The sequence below is a fragment of the Pristiophorus japonicus genome, chromosome 5, assembly GCF_044704955.1.
Source record: "Pristiophorus japonicus isolate sPriJap1 chromosome 5, sPriJap1.hap1, whole genome shotgun sequence".
NCBI classification, from domain to species: domain Eukaryota; kingdom Metazoa; phylum Chordata; class Chondrichthyes; family Pristiophoridae; genus Pristiophorus; species Pristiophorus japonicus.
In genome coordinates, this window is record NC_091981.1 from 162,754,255 (window position 1) to 162,776,385 (window position 22,131).

The 22,131-nt window shown below is 40.5% G+C and overlaps 1 protein-coding gene across 5 annotated transcripts in view; it reads right to left on the reverse strand.

The window, feature by feature from the left end:
* Positions 1-5,268: 5,268 nt before the first annotated feature.
* Positions 5,269-22,131, reverse strand: part of sem1 (SEM1 26S proteasome subunit) — a 101,175-nt gene continuing 84,312 nt past the window's right edge. For all 5 annotated transcript variants that reach the window (XR_011593356.1, XR_011593355.1, XR_011593357.1 and 2 more), the window contains one exon: positions 5,269-7,712. Coding sequence is in view for 1 of the 5 variants with exons in the window: in XM_070881057.1 (XP_070737158.1) it covers positions 7,670-7,712 (43 nt within the window). In the remaining 4 variants the exon portion in view is untranslated. The remainder of the gene's footprint in view (positions 7,713-22,131) is intronic.

The window sequence follows — 22,131 nt, forward strand, 5'->3', positions numbered from 1 at the left end:
ATGAGGTGCCAACTGGGGAAGCTGCAACACAGGACTACATGCATGCTAAAAAGTGGAAGCAATATGCTATAGACAAGGCTAAGCAATCACAACCAATGATCAGATTAAAGCTCTGTAGTCCTGCCACATCCAGTCATAAATGGTGGTGGACCATTAAACAACTAACGGGAGAAGGAGGCTCCATGAATATCCCCATTCTCAATGATGGCGAAGCCCAGCACGAGTGCAAAAGACAAGTCTGAAACGTTTACAACCATCTTCAACCAGAAGTGCCGAGTGGATGATCCATATCGGCCTCCTCCTGAGGTTCCCACCATCACAGAAGCCAGTCTTCAGCCAATTTGGTTCACTCAACGTGATATCAAGAAAAGGCTGAGTGCACTGGATATAGCAAAGGCTATGGGCCCCGACAACATCCCGGCTGTTGTGCTGAAGACTTGTGCTCCAGAACTAGCTGCGCCTTTAGCCAAGCTGTTCCAGTACAGCTACAACACTGGCATCTATCCGACAATGTGGAAAACTGCCCAAGTATGTCCCATCCACAAAAAGCAGGACAAATCCAATCCGGTCAATTGCCGCCCCATCAGTCTACTCTCAATCATCAGCAAAGTGATGGAAGATGTCGTCAACAGTGCTATTAAGCGGCACTTACTCATCGATAACCTGCTCACCGATGCCCAGTTTGAGTTCCGCCAGGACCACTCAGCCCCAGACATCATTACAGCCTTGGTCCAAACATGGACAAGAGGCGAGGTGAGAGTGACTGCCCTGGATATCAAGGCAGCATGTGGCACTAAGGAGCTCTAGTAAAACTCAAGTCAATGGGAATCAGGGGGAAAACTCTCTACTGGCTGGAGTCATACCTAGCACAAAGGAAGATGGTTGTGGTGGTTGGAGTTCAATCATCACAGCCCCAAAACATCACTGCAGAAGTTCCTCAGGGCAGTGTCCTTGGCCCAACCATTTTCAGCTGTTTCATTAATCACCTTCCCTCCATCATAAGGTCAGAAGTGGGGATGTTCGCTGATAACTGCAGTGTTCAGTGCCATTCACAACTCATCAGATAATGGAGCAGTCCATTCCCTGAATGACATTCAGGCTTGGACTGATAAGTGGCAAGTAACATTCGTGCCACACAAGTGCCAGGCAATGACCATCCCCAAGAAGCGAGAGTCTAACCACCGCCCCTTGATATTCAATGACATTACCATTGCTGAATCCCCCACCATCAACATCCTAGGGGTCACCATTGACCAGAAACTTAACTGGACTAGGCACAAACACTGACAACAAGAGCGAGTCAGAGGCTGGGTATTCTGTGGCAGGTGTCTCACCTCCTGACTCCCCAAAGCCTTTCCACCATCTACAAGGCACAAGTCAGGAGTGTGATGGAATGCTCGCCACTTGCCTGGATGAATGCAGCTCCACCAACATTCAAGAAGCTCGACACCATCCAGGACAAAGCAGGCCGCTTGATTGGCAGCCCATCCACCACCATAAACATTCACTCTCTCCATCACCGACGTACTGTGGCTGCAGTGTGTACCATCTACAAGATGCACTGCAGCAACTCACCAAGACTTCTTCGGCAGCATCTCCCAAACCCGCGACTTATATCAACTAGAAGTACAAGGGCAGCAGGCGCATAGGAAAACCACCATCTATCTCTAAGTTCCCCTCCAGCTCACACACCATCCTGACTTGGAAGTTTATCACCATTCCTTCATCGTCGCTGGGTCAAAATCCTGAACTCCCTCCCTAACAGCACTGTGGGAGTACCTTCAGCACAAGGATGCAGCGGTTCAAGGCGGCGGATCACCACCACCTTCTCAAGTGCAATAAATGCTGGCCTTGCCAGCATGGCCACATCCCAGGAATGAATTTTCTTTTTTAAAGTTAGCCTGAGATCAGTAGTAGGGAAAATGCTAGAATCTGTTAAGGATGTAGTAACAGGGCACTTGAAATTCACAGTATGATTAGGCAGAGTCATCATGATAGATTTGTCAAACATGACTTCCCTATTAGAGTTTTTTTGAAGGTGTAACTAACAGGGTGGATAAGCAAGAACCAGTTTATGTAGTGTATTTGGATTTTCAGAAGGCATTTGATAAGGTACCACACAAGAGGTTGTTACACAAGATAAGGGCTTGTGGGATTGGGATTATTAGCATGCATTGAAGATTGGTTAATGGACAGAAAGCAGAAAGTAGGAATAAATGGGTCATTTTCATAATGGGAGGGTGTGTGGATCAGTGCTTGGGCCTCAGCTATTTACAATCTATAGATGAGGGTACCAACTGTAATATAGCCAAGTTTGCTGACGATACAAAGCTCGATGGGAAAGTAAGCTGTGAGGAGGACACAAAGAGACTGCAATGGAATATAGAATCGTAAAGTGATTGGGCAAGGTGGGGCAAATGTTGTATAATGTGGGGAAGTGTAAAATTATCCACTTTGGTAGGAAGAATGGAAAAGCAGAGTATTTATTTTTTAAAAGGTGAGACTAGTAAATGTTTTTCAAAGGGATGTGGGTGTCCTTGGGCACGCATCACATAAAGTTAACATGCAAGTACAGCAAGCAATTAGGAAGGCAAATGGTAGGTTAGCTTTTATTGCAAGGGGGTGGACTAAGAGTAAGGAGAAATTTCTTCACTCAGCAGGTTATGAATCTTTGGAATTTTCAACCACGGAGGTCTGTGGAGGCTCAGTTGATGAGTATATTCAAAACTTGAGATCAATAATTTGGGGATTAAGGGAATCAAGGGATAGGGCAAGAAAGTGGAGCTGAGAGGGATTCAGCCATGATCTTATTGAATGGCTTGAGGGGCTGTATGGCCTACTCCTGCTATTATTTATGTTCTTAAGATGCGGTCAGAACACAATGAGTATTCCCTTTGCCTCACTGTCTTTTGGCTATACAGTTTAACATTTTATTTACTTTGTCCATTGCTACTCTACAATGGTAGACGTCTTAAGCATTAAGTCTACTAGGACCGTAGGTCTCAACTTCATCCTCAATTCCTTTTTCCAGTTTCTCATTGTTCATCAACACACAAATTAGGTCAGTAAAGCCAGTGGATACTGGCATCAGTGCAATGATTGCACTCGAGGCGCTTTTAAAATACCTAACAGTAGGCCATGCTACAGTTGGATGCAGATAAATCCGTGTGCTAGCAGTCAGTCCCTGGGACCCATTATCACTAATGTAATAGTAGCAGTTCGAGATTAATGCAGGGTGGTTTTGGTTTGGAGCAATGCCAGTTTTGAGTTAGAATAAATTGGTACTAATCTGGTCCCTTCAGCACCCAGTTTCTTTAGTTAACATGATACCCCTGGATACAATGGTGGTGTTGCTAGTGCCAACGAGAAGCCAGTATTGCTTGGTAACAAGGACTTGATCCAGAGAAACCAATCAGTTGCCACTCTTTCTTTGGATTTTGTTATTTTTTTGTTTATCCTGCTTCATGCAAGATAAGTTCCGTTCATGATGTTAAAAGGCAAATCATCTTTTTCATTGTGATATGGCAATAGACATTTTATGCACTTTTCATGACCATTTATTGGTTTTAATTGTTTTCATTTTTAAAAGTTTGCCCTTGGGAAGTGGAAGCATAATTTTGTTTCACTTGAGTGAAAACACCTACACTACTCATCTCTCGTTGCCAGTAAGAATTGAAGACATGAACCACATTAGAAGCTCAATGCAATGCTGAAGGGAAATTAGACTGATGTGCAGGTGCCCACATCCCAGGAACGAATAAAAAAAAACTCAATGCCCTTTACTAATTTGAATAACCAATGCAACTTGGAACCTCACTTTCTCCCATCTTTGCCACTCTGCAGCTTATTGTAACAATGTAACTAACTAAAGCAATCCCATACCACCAGTTAAATAACTAGGGCACATCAGAAATCCCAATACTGTAAATATTAAACTTTTATTCCTTTAAAAAAAGTTAATTACTATCTCTAAGGATTTTTCTCATTGGTTTTATCACCAAAAGAATCAAGAGTCTACATTTATCATGACTGCTAGTATTAATTTGTATGCAAAAAATACCCCATTTATGGGACAACACTGATCTGAGCAAGAACACTTAAATACTTAATTAAAATATTTTAGTTCCCAATAACTAGATGTTGTACTGAAATAAATCCAAAGGCTTTTCCTTCAACCAAAGAAGACAAGTTAAGCTAGTAAACTTCACCAAAAATGTATTGGCACAACACAATAAATTTGGTGTCATTTTCTTGTGAAATGTATAAATGGAGGAACTGTAATGGTACAGCCACCCAAATAATGTTTTAAAAAAAAAACTGTCCCATATAATTTTTTCTAAATGACTGAACAGATACAATAGGATCCATCTAATTTTACCTGGATTCACAGAATTAATGAAAGTAGCCAAAAACAGACTTTGGAAATGCACTAGTTTTTCCTCTTTCAGATGCTAATTGTATAATTTCAGCTTTTCAAATTTTCAGCATTCACTGCCATTCTTTTCATACTTAATTTGGGCAGATACACAAAAGACCAATTCATCACGAATGTAAGCAGGGAAAGGCAATTTTCAAAACAAATTTGTATAATGGTTAAGCCGCTACAATGTATCTAAATCCAGCAACAACCACACCTCAAATTTCACAAACCATTACATTTTAACATGTCACGAAATATCAGTTGTAACCCAGTAATATCTACTTGAATGGATGTCCACAGATATTCATAATGCTCAATATTGTGAATATAATTGAGGTGTCCACTTGGGAACTGCACTTCGGGAGTTATTTGTTTTCACACATGGCTCGCATTTTGCTGTTAACCTCGCATTTGCACTTTACCATTATGACAATACTGCAGTTCTATATAAACAGACCATGATGGGAATTCTAGTCCTTTAAGTCAATCAACCTTGGACAAGATGGGCAATCAAGTTCAGAGGCCGATTTAGATTTTGGATCGCATCCCTGTTTTTCTATATTGTAAATGGCAAGTTTATAATTTGACATATAGGAAAACAGAAGCATTGTTCATTGAAAGACTCAACAAGGTTAACGTTTCTGATAAAAAAAGGTCATGGATGTAAATGTTAACCTGTTTCTCCCCAGATGCTGCCTGACTGGCTGAGTGTTTCCAGCATTGTGTTTTATTTCACCTACAGTATTTTAATTTTTTTATAGAAGTATTATTCATCTGGACTTACTGTTGCAATTGCAGGCTAAAAGTCAAACTAAACAGACAGATGCAAAATCATCGACTTCACAAAATTTGAAAGATACTAATTAACAATTTGGTTTATTTTTAGCCTGAGAAAAATTAATAGAAGTATTAGAAGTGGTTATTAAATATGAAAGCAGTCTTGGTGTCTGGTGTACTCAAGTTGAAAAGGATATTCCCAGTAACCAATAGTAAAATTGAGGTTTGCAACCATTAGTTTTCGTAATTGCAAGAGACATGCACTCCAACACTGAAATACAAGTTCTTATTTTATAATGTCCAATTAATTATGTCCATCTTCCTCTTAGGACATGAACACTGACACAATTCCAAATAAGATGTGTATATAAGCACATGTTGAAAAATATATTTACTGATGACAAAGTACTGACTACAAATGGGCATATTTTGGGTTGAGATACAGGGGAACAAAATTGAGTGCCACGAAGTACAGATGGAGGGCATTCAGCTTGGTCACAAAAGGTGGGTTTGTGTGTCTGAAGGCTGAATAGTCCAAGTTTTTCTAATCATAACTCAATCCTCTTACTCTAGGGACCAGCCGTGTGTCCAAGCCCAGGATGCAGAGAAGGGTCATTTCCCTTGTATTTCAGATGACCCAATCTTAAGGGATCTGGATGCCTTTCATCTTCTGGATCTGGATTCAAATCTAGTTAAGTGTCAGGATGCAAGTCTTCCTGTTGACAAAGTCCTATGCTAAATTAGTTGAGATAGTCTGAAATTGGTGGGTGTGGGCCACTGTACAAAACTGTTCCTAATTTGGCATTAATTAGTAATCTTACCCAGGCTAAATAGATAACAAATGCCCAAAATGAAAGTTACATTGGTGCAGTGGGAAGTGGCATTGGAAGAGTAAAGGGAGCCTAATTCTACTGCTGGTTATGCTATACTTGATCTTAGTATGTGCTTGATGTTGACATTAGGCGTTTGAAATGAAAAGCATTTAATTTTCTAATATTAATACCCCACGAGCACAAAAAAATAAATGTAGTGCACTGCTGATAAAGTCTGATAATTTATGTAACAGAGCAAGTGTTACATAACAGAGCAAGTGTTAAGTTAGTGCTCAGATTAAGTGACCAAAGAGTGGGCTGCAGCAGGTTTTTAAAAAAGGCACATTAAATAGTTCAACTTAATACCACGATTTAATAAACTAAAAACTGCATCATGTGAACTTTAGAATTGCTTTCGCAATGCCATTTTGATGGTCTCGTCCAGTGGTGGGGAAAAAATACAGCCCGTGGGCCATATACAGCCCGCTGGATGGGGCAGAAATAAAACGCGAGCCGGAGTACGAGCTGCACATTTGTCTATTTACTTTCACTTCTCATGGGTCAGAGACAAACCCGAACTGCAGCCAAGGGAAAAACAGCAATATTTCAAATTAATAATTCGCAAAAGCGATTCTTCCTGGCCCAAACTTAAAAGGATCCGTTCCGTGAATCTGGACCCCAACGACAGTATCTATATCCAGAATGCACTGCGTACTCAAATATGCCCTATCAAATTAAAGAGTGGCGTCAAGGTTGCTCATCTCGACAAATCTTTTTGCGAAGTGACCGGTGCTGCCTCCTTCCTCTCCCGGCATTCAGAGTACGACAGCAGGGGAGTTCTCATTTAGCACCAACTGGGGGTAATCTTTGCAGAGGGGCATAAGGATGACAGAGGTGGGGAACTGATGCTGACACAGACTCTAAAGAGCGTACAGTTCTATTTCACAGCACTGATTTAGAGAGACCAGAAGATACATTTTCAACTTTTATCTTTGATTCATTTCTAAGCAGTATCAAATACACGTTGTGTATATAAGACAGCATCTGACTACATGTTTATGTTAATGAAATGACTACCCTGTCAATTTGCCGTGCAGCCAGCCACAATGCAGCCGTGCATGCGCAGTATCTCTTCCAGTGGCAGGACAGCCATTGGCTAAACATTGATAGGCGGCCCTCAACTGCTCACCAAATTTAAGTGGCCCTCCAGCCCAAATTGGCCATTCCTGGTCTAGTCCAATTTAGAATTCAGTGATATAATGAAGCACATATCCTATCAAGGCAACCTTAAAACCAAAGCTTTGGTTGTGAATTCTTGACCTTTTGCATCTACTCAAAAATTCTAAGCTTAGGTGAAATCTATACAACAGGTTCTTGGCGTGTAGGGCTTTTGTCCACAGCTAGACTCAGCATAATGTTCTGAAGTGAATGTTACAGAATAAGAGCAAGGGAAACAAATACAGACCACATTACACTTCAAAACAGATTACATGAAAATAAAAAAAAAAATTTGCATCCTGCTTTGCCAACAGAAGGTTAAGCTACATTTCATTTTGCACTGTCTTGCGTTTCCAACATGGTGTGCCGCAGCCATTTTAAACATTCACGTAGGATTCAGCATTCATCTTCCAGGCATTCGCATCCTGCAGCATCATTCCAACTATGAGGTTTCCATCTTGTATCCAAATTTTTCTAGTTCAGCTCTGGGGAAAAAAAAAGTTGAAATACTTTATAGAAACATAGGAAATAGGTGCAGGAGTAGGCCATTCGGCCCTTCGAGCCTGCACCACCATTCGATAAGATCATGGCTGATCATTCCCTCAGTACCCCTTTCCTGCTTTCTCTCCATACCCCTTGATCCCTTTAGCCGTAAGGGCCATATCTAACTCCCCCTTGAATATATCCAATGAACTGGCATCAACAACTCTCCGTGGCAGGGAATTCCACAGGTTAACAACTCTGAGTGATGAAGTTTCTCCTCATCTCAGTCCTAAATGGCCAACCCCTTATCTAAGACGGTGTCCCCTGGATCTGGACCTCGCCAACATCAGGAACAATCTACTGCATCTAACCTGTCCCGTCCCGTCAGAATCTTATGTTTCTAGGAGATCCCCTCTCATCCTTCTAAACTCCAATGTATAAAGGCCCAGTTGATCCAGTCTCTCCTCATATTTGTCAGTCTGGCCATCCCGGGAACCGGTCTGGTGAACCTTCGCTGCACTCCCTCAATAGCAAGAACATCCATCCTCAGATTAGAGACCAAAATTGAACACAATATTCCAGGTGAGGCCTCACCAAGGCCCTGTACAACTGCAGTTAGATCTCCCTGCTCCTATACTCAAATCCCCTAGCTATGAAGGCCAACATACCATTTGCCTTCTTTACTGCCTGCTGCACCTGTATGCCAACTTTCAATGACTAATGAACCATGACACCCAGGTCTCGTTGCACCTCCCCTTTTCCTAATCTGCCACCATTCAGATAATATTCTGCCTTTGTGTTTTTGCCCCCAAAGTGGATAACCTCACATTTATCCACATTATACTGCATCTGCCATGCATTTGCCCACTCACCTAACCTGTCTAAGTCATCCTGCAGCCTCTTAGCATCCCCCTCACAGCTCACACCGCCACCCAGTTTAGTCATCTGCAAACTTGGAGATATTACACTCAATTCCTTCTTCCAAATCATTGATGTATATTGTAAAGAGCTGGGATCCCAGCACTGAGCCCTGCAGCATTCCACTAGTCACTGCCTGCCATTTTGAAATGGACCAGTTTATCCCAACTCTCTGCTTCCTGTCTGCCAACCAGTTCTCTATCCACATCAGTATATTACCCCCAATACCATGTGCTTTGATTTTGCCCACCAATCTCTTGTGTGGGACCTTATCAAAAGCCTTTTGAAAGTCCAAATACACCACATCCACTGGCTCTCCCTTGTCCTCTTTACTAGTTACATCCTCAAAAAAATTCCAGAAGATTTGTCAAGTATGATTTCCCCTTTATAAATCCATGCTGACTTGGACCGATCCTGTCACTGCTTTTCACATGCGCTATTTCATCCTTAATAATTGATTCCACATTTTCCCCACCACTGATGTCAGGCTAACCAGTCTATAATTATCCACTTTCTCTCTCCCTCCCTTTTTAAAGTGGCGTTACATTAGCTACCCTCCAATCCATAGGAACTGATCTGGAGTCGATAGACTGTTGGAAAATTGATCACCAATGCATCCACTATTTCTAGGGCCACTTCCTTAAGTACTCTGGGATGCAGACTATCAGGCCCCGGGGATTTATCGGCCTTCAATCCCATCAATTTTTTGCCTAATAAGGATATCCTTCAGTTCCCCCTTCTCGCTAGACCCTTGGTCCCCTAGTACTTTCAGAAGGTTATTTGTGACTTCCTTCGTGAAGACAGAACCAAATTTGTTCAATTGGTCTGCCTTTTCTTTGTTCCCCATTATAAATTCGCCTGAATCCGACTGCAAGGGACCTACTCTCGTCTTCATTAATCTTTTTCTCTTCACATATCTATAGAAGCTTTTGCAGTCAGTTTTTATGTTCCCGGCAAGCTGCTTCTCGTACTCTATTTCCCCCCGCTTAATTAAACCCTTTGTCCTCCTATGCTGAATTCTAACTTTCTTCCAGTCTTCAGGTTTGCTGCTTTTTCTGGCCAATTTATATGCCTCCTCCTTGGATTTAACACTATCCTTAATTTCCCTTGTTAGCCACAGTTGAACCACCTTCCCCATTTTATTTTTACTCCAGACAGGTATGTACAATTGCTGAAGTTCATCCATGTGATCATTGCCTATCCACTGTCAACCCTTTAAGTATCATTTGCCAGTCTATTCTAGCCAATTCACGCCTCAAACCATCAAAGTTACCTTTCCTTAAGTTCAGGACTCTAGTTTCTGAATTAACTGTGTCACTCCATCCTAATAAGGAATTCTACCATGTTATGGTCACTCTTTCCCAATTTATAATTTATCTTCCGCCAAGAGAATACTTATGATCCAGATAGCATCTGACAATTATCTGAATGTATGTTTATGTTAATGAAATGACCCCTCTATATGTACAGTAGACACCAAGTCACTCCCAAAGCAAGCGCTCTACTCGGAACTCCTTCACGGCAATCGAGCCAAAGGTGGGCAGAGGAAACGTTACAAGGACACCCTCAAATTCCCTGATAAAGTGCAACATCCCCACTGACACCTGGGAGTCCCTGGCCAAAGACCGCCCTTGCTTGGGGAGTCTCATGTCTGGCATGTGAACAACGTGGCCTGCCCAGTAGAGCTGATCAAGTGTGGTCAGTGCTCCAATGCTGGGGATGTTGGCCTGGTCAAGGATGCTAATGTTGGTGCGTCTGTTCTCTCGGGATTTGCAGGATCTTGGAGACATCGTTGGTGGTATTTCTCCAGTGACTTGGTAAGTGGAGGAAGTGCATCCGGGAGGGCGCTGAGCAATTTGAGTCTCATCGCCGAGAGCATGCAGAAATCAAGCGTAGGCAGCGGAAAGAGCGTGCAGCAAACCAGTCTCACCCACCCTTTCCCTCCTGTGACAGAGACTGCGGTTCTCGTATTGGACTGTCCAGCCACGCAAGGATTCATTTTTAAAGTGGAAGCAAGTCTTCCGATTCCGAGAGACTGCCTATGATGATGATGTTGCAGGGCAAATAATAAATTCAGACAGTTCTCTGGTTCTATTCCCTTTCTCCAAAATAACCAAGGGTAACTCCTCCACGACTATGGACAGACATCTTTTCATTAGTAACCCATAACAATATACAAGGTAATACCTATGCTAGAAATATTTCTCCAACCTTCTCTCATATGAACAATTCTGTAGTTCAGGTTTTCATGGGCTGTAGAGTTGCAACAATCACGAGGACTTAATTGATTTAGCCAAGTGTTTGAGGATTTGTGCCAATAAGGATTAACTCAGTTATATTGTAATGACAAGTATCTGAAGATCTCAGACGAATGAGAGTTAAAATGTTATAATATATAGAAGCTACAATATTCCCTTTTACCAAGTTAATAAATCTGACACTTATCTATTCATGTAGTACAATAGCACTTCTTGCTCAACTGGCCAAGTTTGGGAATGAGAGCCAGAGCAGCAACAGAAGTTTCCCCAATAAATGTTTTGCTTTTGCCAATCTATTACATTCAGCTTCAAAAATCCATGATCCCGCTGCGCGGTGCCTTGTCTGTATGCGGGACTTGGCTGTGCAACGGCCATTAAAGGAGAGGGCCCACTGCCACGGCCACCGTGTTGGTTTTTTTTGCCGGCCAGATTGGCCGGCCAAATATGCCCCCTGGGTTCATCCCGGGCTGCCAACAGGCATTCTGGCACCCTCTCCCCCTTTTGGGTGCCAGGCCACTGGCCCGGCCAAAAATCCCCCTGGTGGCCCAGGGAACCGAACTAAAATAACCAGAGCTCACAGCGGCTCTCCCCTTTAAGTGAAGGGGAGAGACGTGGTAACATCACCATGGTTCCGCTGATGATTGACAGTGGCGGTGACTCCGTCCCACCTCCACTTACGCCCCTCTCGTTGGCGATCTGCTGCTTACCACCCCATCGACTTCCGGTCTGCTTCAAAAATAACAAGCTTAATTTCACGGAAGAGGCAACCTCATCCGACGCAGCAGTGAAAACACTTCAAGAATGGTATATGCGCTAGGTTTTGAGCGTGCCTAAATTTCGGCCTCCTTATACCTATCCACAGATAGGTCCTTGGGTCATTTATCAGGATCTGAGGGAATTAACAGGATTTTGGGGTTTAGTCAATATTTAAGAGTACAGGGCACAATTTCGAAAGTTGCAGATAAAATTTGGGAGTGTAGTGAGAAAGATAGTAATAGACTAGGTCCGTGCAGCAGAGCTGGTCGCCAGTCATCTTGGTTAACCCTTGCCACTGGACCAAGACCTAGCTGTCAAGCCCATGTGGTGGCTGGTGTGCAACAGCCACCACACGTTAAAAAAATCCATGCACAGGCATCTTCCACCCTTCAGGATGTAGTTCAGGACCTGGAATATTTAGGTCCTTCATTGAAACACCTGTGAACTCATCCCTTTTCAGCGTGGAAGCAAGTCATCCTCAATACAAGGGACTGCCAAAGAGAAGATATTTGAAGAGAGTCGAAAGATCTCTAGGGATAAATTAATAGAGCAAAAAATACATTTCAATACAGAAATTAAGCATTAGAGGGACTTTTAGGGATACTGAAACAGAGCTCAGAGTTCTAAAATTAATGAAGTGGAAGTGAAGAATGCACAGCAGTTTCTGCAGTGGCAGAGAGTTTCATAAATATTTAAAGATGCAAAAATAGTGCTCGCCTGGGAAAAATGCTGTGGAAATTGAGGAGAATCATTTGGAGGAAGAGGTTTGGGTGCCAGGAGTGGATACATGACAAAACACAAAGGACCCCAGACAAATTTCTGAACACAAAGGTAAAATTCTAATGCCAATAGTGGCAGGAAGACTAGATAGACTTCTGCTTTAAAATAACTATGGTTACTGAGCAAGGAAGTGTTTGACAAAATATACAAGTTGCTTGGTATTTGTTGAGAAAGGTAAAGGATGAGCAGCTCGTGTGTGTATATAACCTGACCTGGCATCGATCAGTGGCTCATTCCTCAATTGAATAGGGTTTGAAAATTTTATTGTCAGGGTATATTGATGTACTATATGAACATTTCTAGATGCCGATTGTGACAAGTAATTATACATGGTGTCAAGAACTTGAGTTGGAAATTTTGATGACATATGCAGTTCTATTTCTATCTGGGATGGCAGTGAATCAAATACCACCTGAGCCAATGGAGTCTGGGGATTAAGCAATAATTAAGTCTATCAGGAATTGTGGATGATCGGACATTCATATCTTGTTTGATAGAAGTGCCACATAATATATTTGTTAGCAAAATTGAAGCCAGTAAAATGAAGGGGCAGTAGCCACATGGATAGCACGCATCAGCCAAGACAAAGTGTAGCAGTGAAGAGTTTTTCCAAACTGAAATAGTGTACAGTGGTGTCCCCCAGGTGTCTGTATTATGACCACTGCTTTGGTGATAAATATTAATGACCTAGGATTGGGCATAGGGGCACATTTTCAAAGTTTGCAGATGACATAAAAGTTGGAAATGTAGCAAATGTTAAGAGTAGCAGACTTCAGGAGGACAGAGACTGGTGAAATGGGCAGGTGTCATGAAATTTTATGCATTTTTTTGGTTGGGGTGGGGGGTTCACATACACATACTTCACATGTACATTTACTTTGCAAATATCCATCACCATTCAGTAACTAAGGAAGTAAAGCACTCGATCAAAAAACAGTTGCATTGTTTTGCATCTTACCATTTTACCAATAAACCCATAAAAAGGTTTAAAGTACATAAGCATTAAATTGCTAAATGTATAGATCAGTTGAACACAATCTTGGCTGACATTTCAGTACAGTATTAAGTGTTGCACTCAGGTCAGGTCTTCAGATGAAACAGTAAAAAGCCTCATGTGTCTGCTCTATTTCAGGTTTCAGGTAGGTGTTTTAAAGATCCATGACCATTTGAAGTACATTCCTCCTTTAATCAACAAATAAATTGTCTAATCATTCACCGCATTGCTATTTATGCTTTGCACACAACAGTGCCCAAACTTGTGTCATTGCAGGTGATGTAATGGGACATTTGAGGTAAGGTGATAAGGTGTTTATAATAGTAAATTCTGATTATACACAGTACTCATTTTTCAATACATTTATAAAATGACAATTTAGTTGACTAACATTCAAGATCTAGTTATGATGATCTGGAAAGCACTATCTGAAAGGGTGTTTGGAAACAGATTCAATAGTAATTTTCAAAAGAGAATTGATCTTGAAGGGGAAAAAAATTACAGGGCTATGGAGAAAGAGCAGTGGAGTGGAACTAATTGGAATGCTCTTTCAAAGCTGGCACAGGCATAATGGGCTGAATGACCTCCTTCTGCACAGTATGATGCTTGGATTCCATGGTTATAAAAAGGTAACATTTTGTATGTGACAAAAACAAATTTGTCAATTTTAAGGCAGATGATTTATTTTGTAAACATAGCAAAATTGTTTGGAGAATTAGTAGTTTTGTATCTGGACAATTTTTGGCATAAACATGCATGATAATTTTTAGATTAAATTGAAAACTATCTTGCATGGCATGACTTGTGGTCTCTTCCATGTCAATTAGCCTTCTAAATTTTAAAGTGCCAGTGAGTGGAATGTATACTACTGAATGTACCGTAGAGCTGGGATTGTGCTCAATATATCCATTCATCACATTCCTGGTTAAATACTTCCACGTATGCTGAGGGAGTTTGTGTGTGACTTGGCAAATGGTAGCACTTTTATATTGTATCATAGAAACTTACAGCACAGGAGGTCTTTCGGCCAGTCATGCCTGTGTTGGCTCTTTGAAAGAGCAGTTGAACTTAGCACCACATCACCACTTTTTCTCCCTAACCCTGCAAGGTACTCATCCTAAAGTACCATCCGACAACTCAGTGAAAACATTGCTCATCTCTTCAGATTTTTTGCCAATGATTTTGAATCTATGACCTCTAGTTATTGACCCACTTGCCAGAGGGAATAATTTTTCTTTCTCTACTCTATCAAAACCTCTCATCTTGAAAACCTTGATTAGGACACCTCTTAACATTCTCGGTTCCAATTTTTCCAACCTCTCCTCATAACTGGAATCCCTCATCCTGCTAACATCCTGGTAACTTTTTCGAACCCTGGTTGCCATTTTGGAGCGTGGGCAGGAACATCAGCAGCGCCCAGGTACAGAGGAGTGGGAAGGTCGGGGCAGATGAGCGGCGAGAGTTTGTGGCGTAGGAGCGGCAAGAGATCGTGACAGAGGTGTGGTGATTGATTGTGATGCGGCGAGAGATTGTGGCGGAGGAGCGGTGCGAAATTGCGGCAATGGTGAGGCGAATGTTTGGCGGAGGAGCGGCGAGAGATTGCGGCGGAGGTGCTGCAAATGAGGGTACGGGGCCCAGAAGAGCCGAGGGCCCAGGGGCAGCATGGGCCAGCCCACACTGCGATTATGCACGCGCACGAGGTCAGTGCAGCAGAGCAGGTCTCCAGTCGTCCTGGTTAACCTTTGCCACTGGATAAAGGCCTAGCTCTGTCAAGCCTGTGTGGTGGCTGGTGTGCAATGGTCACCACACGTCAAAATTCACGCACAGGCATCTTCCACACCCTCAACTGGAGTTCAGGATTGGAACATCGGGTCCTTCATTGAAATACCTGTGAACTCGTGGAAGCAAGTCATCCTCTTATGAGGGACCATTTATGATGAATCCTTTCGAAGGCCTTTACATCTTTCCTGAAGTGCGCTGCCTAGAATTGTCCACAGTACTCCAGCTGAGGCCTAACCAATGATTTATAAAGTTCTAGCATGACCTCTGCTTTTATATTTTATTCCTTTATTTACAAACCCAAGTACCCTGTATGCTTTGTGTAACCACCTTATCAACTTTCTCTGCCACTTTTAAGGATTTGGGTCTCTGGAGACCAAGGTGTCTTTGCTCACCTACATTTTTTTTTTAAAATCGTGGTATTTATAGTATACTCTTGTTCCATGTTAGTCCTCCCAAAGTGCATCACTTCAATCTTCTCCATATTGAACTCCATCTCCCATGCCTCTACCCATTTCACCATCCTGTCGGTCATCCTGAAGCCTATAACTATCCTCATTACTATTTACTACTTTGCCAAGTTTTGTATCATCCACACTCAATAATTTAAACAAGCCCAGTTTCCTCATCTCAACATTTGCAGACCCATAAAAAGACTGGTCTACAATTCTACCATCAGGATAAGTTACCTAGTTTTGGCAATGTAAATGTGGGATACTACTCCCACAAACTTGTTATCTGAAGGGCTCCATATAAAACACAGCTGACGCACCTAGATATTACTTACCAGCCTAATGTAAAAGTGGGAGCACCACACAAATGTTGCTCTTCTAATAGAGACATGGCAAAAAGAATCGGGATTTTGAAGTATGTGCATTTAACAGACGTACACTTAAGTGTGATCCGCTGTATTAGAAAATTTGAATTTGACCAGAGTATAGCATTCTTCTTTGTCCCTGATCCCATTAAACCGATTCAGCAGTCACTATTAACTTTTGAAGGAGAAGAAACTGAACAGTTTATTAATACTGTTAAAATTCATGTTAAGAAACACTAAACACTGGTTCAGATGAACACACCATTTAGTACATCTACACTGCCATTTAAAAATGGGATCTGAAGTACATAATTTACAATAATGAGGGAGTCAAGTCAGTAGTGTGCGGTTTTCAGACCACCTTGAATTCTGCAAAATACAATTTAAGCTTTGTATGACATCATATTTAGTTATTTATATAATGTTATATCTGCTCTACATGTGATTTAGATTAAAACAAAACATTTTAATGGTTTAAACCAGTGTAACCCAGTGCAGAGACAGACAATAACAAATGCCAAGGCATCCATCAGTAATTATTTATTGTTTGGTGCCATCTCAGTTTTGTAATTATTACCCTTGCACCTTGGCCACAGGCCCAGAAGTAAATGAAGTTTTTACTGTCTGCCACTAATTACAAAGCAAGTTTCACTTTTTCTTAAAAAATACCACCCAAAAGGCTTCATTATAAAGCATTTTACAAAATCCAGAAAGACCAGAGATTGATACAAGTTTTACAAATAAATATCACTCACCAATTCCAGAGCACCAAATAAAACCAAATCTTATTACGCAGAACTAAAATTACCAACACACACCATATGCCGCCTCCTTTGCCATATTGTCCCAGGTAAATGTCTTCTCTATCTAAATTTCTGACTTCTAAATTGCAGCCACTTTATATTCTGAGGAATTGTTCTGATTCTAATTAAGAACAAGGCTGAAATTCATCCCTCCAGTACCCTGTCAGCATCCAAATATATTTTGAGAATTCCCAATATTTTTGTATCCACGACTCTGCCTGCTATATTATTCCAAGTTCTTCTTGATAATCTATTTTAAATTTACTTTTCACCGCTTTCCATTTGCCCTCTGGTCCTATTTTGTTGGTTTGAATGTAGAATTAGGTTGATCTGCAGAGGCTTCAATTTTCCTTTATTATATAGAGCAGATCTTTTTTCATCTCCCAGGTCAACAAAATACAGGCTTTGAATTGATATCCAAGTTTACGTTATCTATACCATTTAATAATTTCTATAAGTCAATGAAATCCCCACTTAACCATTGTTGACTATAATGCCTTAGCGCTCCTTATAGCTCGGCCCCATTACACTTGGGAGCAGTGTTGGTACCATTTCTGTAACACAAGTATATCTTTGTGACATGGGTGACCAAAAAACAGAAAAGAAAACTCAACTGTGGTCTGAGCAGCATAGTGTAAAACCTTAAATTCTATATTTTGCTATTCTGGCTCTCCCAAATTACTTTGCAAGTTTGCTTTTGCTAATTCAGCTCCATTCACTGCACTTTTTTACCTACACAAGATACTTGCATTTATTAGTGCCAAGTTTAATTTACCATTTGGTTGCCCAATTGCAGAAATAATTGGAATCTTTCTGCAATTCTTTAGCCACATGCTCCTTCTTTACTGTTGACAATCCTGGTTCTTTTCAGAATCCAATTCACCTATTGCTAGATACAAGTTCTGACCCATGTGGCACTCCAGTCAACACCTCTCCCAGCCTGACACCACACCTGAAATCTGGTTTCTTAAGTTTATTTAGTCCTATAACATCGTAGTAAACCATTTGGCCCCTCGAGCCATGAGAGAATAAGATCATGGCTTCCCTGCCTGCTCCCCATAAGCCTTCACTCTTATCATTCAAAAATCTGTCTATCTCCACCTTAAATATTTTCAATGACCCAGTCTCCACAGCTCTCTGCGGCAGAGAATTCCACAGATTTACAACAAGAAATTCCTCATCAGTTCTAAATGGGCGATCTCTTATTCTGAAACTATGCCCCCTAATTCTAGATTTCCCAAGTGGAAACATCCTCTCTGCATCTACCTCGTCGAGCCCCCTCAGTATCTTGTATGTTTCAATAAGATCACCTCTCATTCATCTAAATTCCAATGAGTATAGGCCCAACCTTTCATAAGTCAACCCCTTCATCTCAGGAATCAACCTAGTGAACCTTCTCTGAACTGCCTCCAAGTATATCCCTCCTTAAATAAGATCAAAACTGTACGCAGTACTTTAGGTGCGGTCTTACCAATACCCCGTCAGTTATAGCAGGACTTCTCTGCTTTTATAATCCACCCTCCTTGCAATTAAGGCCAACATTCCATTTGCCTTCCTACATGTTCTATCTGCATACTAACTTTGCATTTCATGCACAAGGACCTCCAGGTCTCTCTACTGTAGCATTTTGTAATCTCTCTCCATTTAAATAATACATTTGCTTTTTTATTTTTCCTGCCCAAGTGGATAACCTCACACTTTCCTACATTATATTCCATCTGCCAAATGTTTGTCCACTCACTTAGCCAGTCTATATCCCTTTGCAGATTCTGTGTCCTCCTCACAACTTGCTTTTCCATCTATCTTTGTATCATCAGCAAACCTGGCTACCTTACACTCAGTCCCTTCATCCAAGTCATTAATAGATTGTTTCATATTCTATCCAAGGATTCTTCTGGGGTTTAAGCTTAATTAGAAGTCTTTCATGGTCGAATGTTGTCAAAAGTTCTCAAAGTCCAGAGTTCCACTATCTACTTAAAAAAAAAAGAGAGATCTAGGCCAGACTTTCTTGAGCTACCTAATTTTAATCAGAAATCCAAACACCTACATTGCTTGACATTTGGAAACTATAACCTCCCAAAACACGATGCAAATTATGTACATAATTTACCCCTATTGCTTGCATCTCCAACATTTGTCTAGTTCCATTAAACCCATTTTATGATTACCAGTCTAAAAAAGGGACACGTGCAATTGTCAAGCTCTCTTACATTCAACAGATATGCCAAGAATTTAACCTTGATATATTTATTTTGTATAGTGATCATTCTAACACTTAAATATGTATACTGTGGATACAAAACATATTTTTGTTCGATTTCCATTTGATGAATTATTTTAAAAGTTTTTCATTTGGCAGACTGCTAAATATGTTAAGTTTAAACTCAGAATAATCCAGAAGCCTACAGAATCTATTCAAGGATATAATTCTAAAAATCAAGTATAGCAAAAGTTTTACAGCACAATGATAACTATTCACCCCATTGATATTATGCAGTGATCTACTGAATCTCATTTCAGAATCAAACATGAAACAAAAGTTACTGAATTGCATCCATATCCTTTGTCAACAAATATACATAGTAATATTGAAATGCACATCTAATTTCCTCATAATAGTACATGATCAGACTGATGGCACCTTAAGTAGGCTAAAATATCCAATTTTGCTATAAATATTGTTACATGCTCCATGTCTACTTTTAAGTGCATGGTCTTTTCCTTCAAATATTCCATGTATAATGGAACATCCATTAAAGAAATCATACCTGTGATAAAACAAAGCACTTTTGTCTGAGATTTAAAATAGTATTTGGCTTATTTAATTGTGTCACGGTACAAGAGTTAAAACACAGATTTTCTAACAAATCATGTTCCAACTTAAATTGATACGATTACAGATTTTAATCAGTTTGGCTGTGGATGTCCATAGGAAGGGGTGGAGGAGAGGGGCAAGCTATTCAGTTCAACTATCAACATCTTGTGGGATTTGCTCAAATATGTTTGACAGATTTTCTTTGAAATTGACTATTTAAATCGGTTTGATCATTTTTTTTTTTAAAGTATATAAATATATATATTTATCAACCCATCTTGTTTAATTCAGGGAGGCTATTTGTAGACTTTGATGAGAGAAAGACCAGATAATTTCTGTAGATGGTATGAAAAAGCCCCAACGTAAGAATATTAATTGCCTCAATTGACAGGACAATTGTAAACTATTATTTGTCACAACACAATGAACTAGCTAAGATTAACTACTGTAAAATAGGGTTACATAGGATATACAGCACAGAAACAGGCCATTCGGCCCAACCAGTGTTTATGCTCCACTCAGGCCTCCTCTAGTCTTTCCTCATCTAAATCTATCAGCATAACCCTCTACTCCCTTCTCCCTCATGCTTATCTAGCTTCCCTTTAAATGCATCTATACTATTCACTTCAACCACTCCTTGTGGTAGTGAGTTCCACATTCGCACCACTCTGGGTAAAGAAGTTTCTTCTGAATTCTCCATTAGATTTCTTGTTTATTACATTTCCACCTGATGGCAAAGGGCACAATGACTTCTCCAATGGCTGTGCCACACCAATGAATGGCTTATGAAACTAGTCCAATTCCTCACAGCTGGAGAAGGTAGTTGAGTAAATTTGGTCAGTAATAATCTTGCCGATTGTTTTGACTCATCGTTGAGGTCTTCCTACTTCTGGGTTTCTGAATATCTCTAGTTTCCCTGCAGACATCAGAGCACTACCATATTTGTGGAATAATGGGGCATCTAACTTCCCATGAACCAACAGTCACACCTTGCCTCAAACACAACCTGTCGTGTTGTTACTAATATTTCCTTGTACTGTTGATTAAATTGTTTGCCAGTTACAATCTGGTGGTGTGTTATTCCGTTGCTTTTCAAAGACAAGGTCAAGGAGGATCACACGGGATAAAACCAGTTGCTGAAATAGATTGATGTGGGTTCTCTCTTCATTCACACTACAAATTTACATAGACAAGTTAAAACATTCTCTAGGCCACAGGCTCATCTATTATTTTGAAACATGGAAACCAAAATAATCTCCAAGAAATCTCCAAAATGCACACCTTCCAAAAATATTTAAGAGTCTGAAGCTCTTCTAATTTCTGGGGCTCCAAGTTAGATAAATTATAAGGCTGTTTTGCTGTGGTTTTTTTAAAAAAAGATACCAGCCATTTTAACAAAGATGTTCTGCAACCACAGAAATAAGTACTTTACTTCGCAACTTAAACCAACTGAGGAAAATTTGTTTTTTATATTTTTGCTGTATCTTACAATGTTGAAATGTGCTTTTAGCATTTATGTTCAGAGTATTCATAAACTAAAATCCTTCAAATTTTGTTTCACAGCTGCTTTTTAGGTATTGTACCACATGCAGCTTTTTCTAATTAAAAACAGATGGCAATAAAAACAAGGAACTTAAAACTTCTGAATTATTATAGCAAAATAGTCTTCCAAAATTTGTGTGTCTTAAATGCAGTTCTGCTACCTTTAACATTTTTCACTGCCTAGGTTTCCCTTCCCGATGCTGAAAATCATTGAAAAACTAATGCTGGCAGTCAATTCAATCTCTACCTTTCCTCATAGAAAATGAGTTCAGAAGGTTGACAGAGCTTTTTCATCCTTGGGAAGTTAGGAATTTGCAGGGTGAGGAACAAGAGAGAATGTGTAACACACCATTTAGCAGGGCAGCGCATTAGTGCACCAATGTAGTCACAATATAAAAAAGTTAACTGAATGGTCCAATCCAATTTCATAAAAGCCATACATTGTTCAGCTCACTTTCTTCCACAAATACACAAGATGTGATGATACCCAGATGTTGGAAATAATTTTTAAAAATCTACTATGCCCTTTATTTGCATAAACCTAATCATAAGCAAATTTCCTATATGATCCTCGATATCACATTACACCCTATTAAAAAGAAAAAGCTTTCAAAATGATGCAAAAATCAACTTCACACAACAAGCTACACCCAGGACCAGAAATTATTCCAGAGAATACTATTCGACACTTAATGGGGGGAAATTGCAGTCGGAGGCTTCCTTCAGACAAACGCCTCCGACCCGAAATTTTTTACGAAAATACCTGGTGGTTCTGGAGGAACGTAGGATTCCGGTCCAAAGCCCCCATTCGCTGTCTAGTGTATGGGATCATGTCCTCCAGGTATGTATTCACATCCTGGAATCACATGGGCCTGGACCACCAATCACTATGTAGAATTCTCATTAATAATGGGAACTCTGCTTTTACAAGCTCCCATTACTATCAATGAGAATACCCC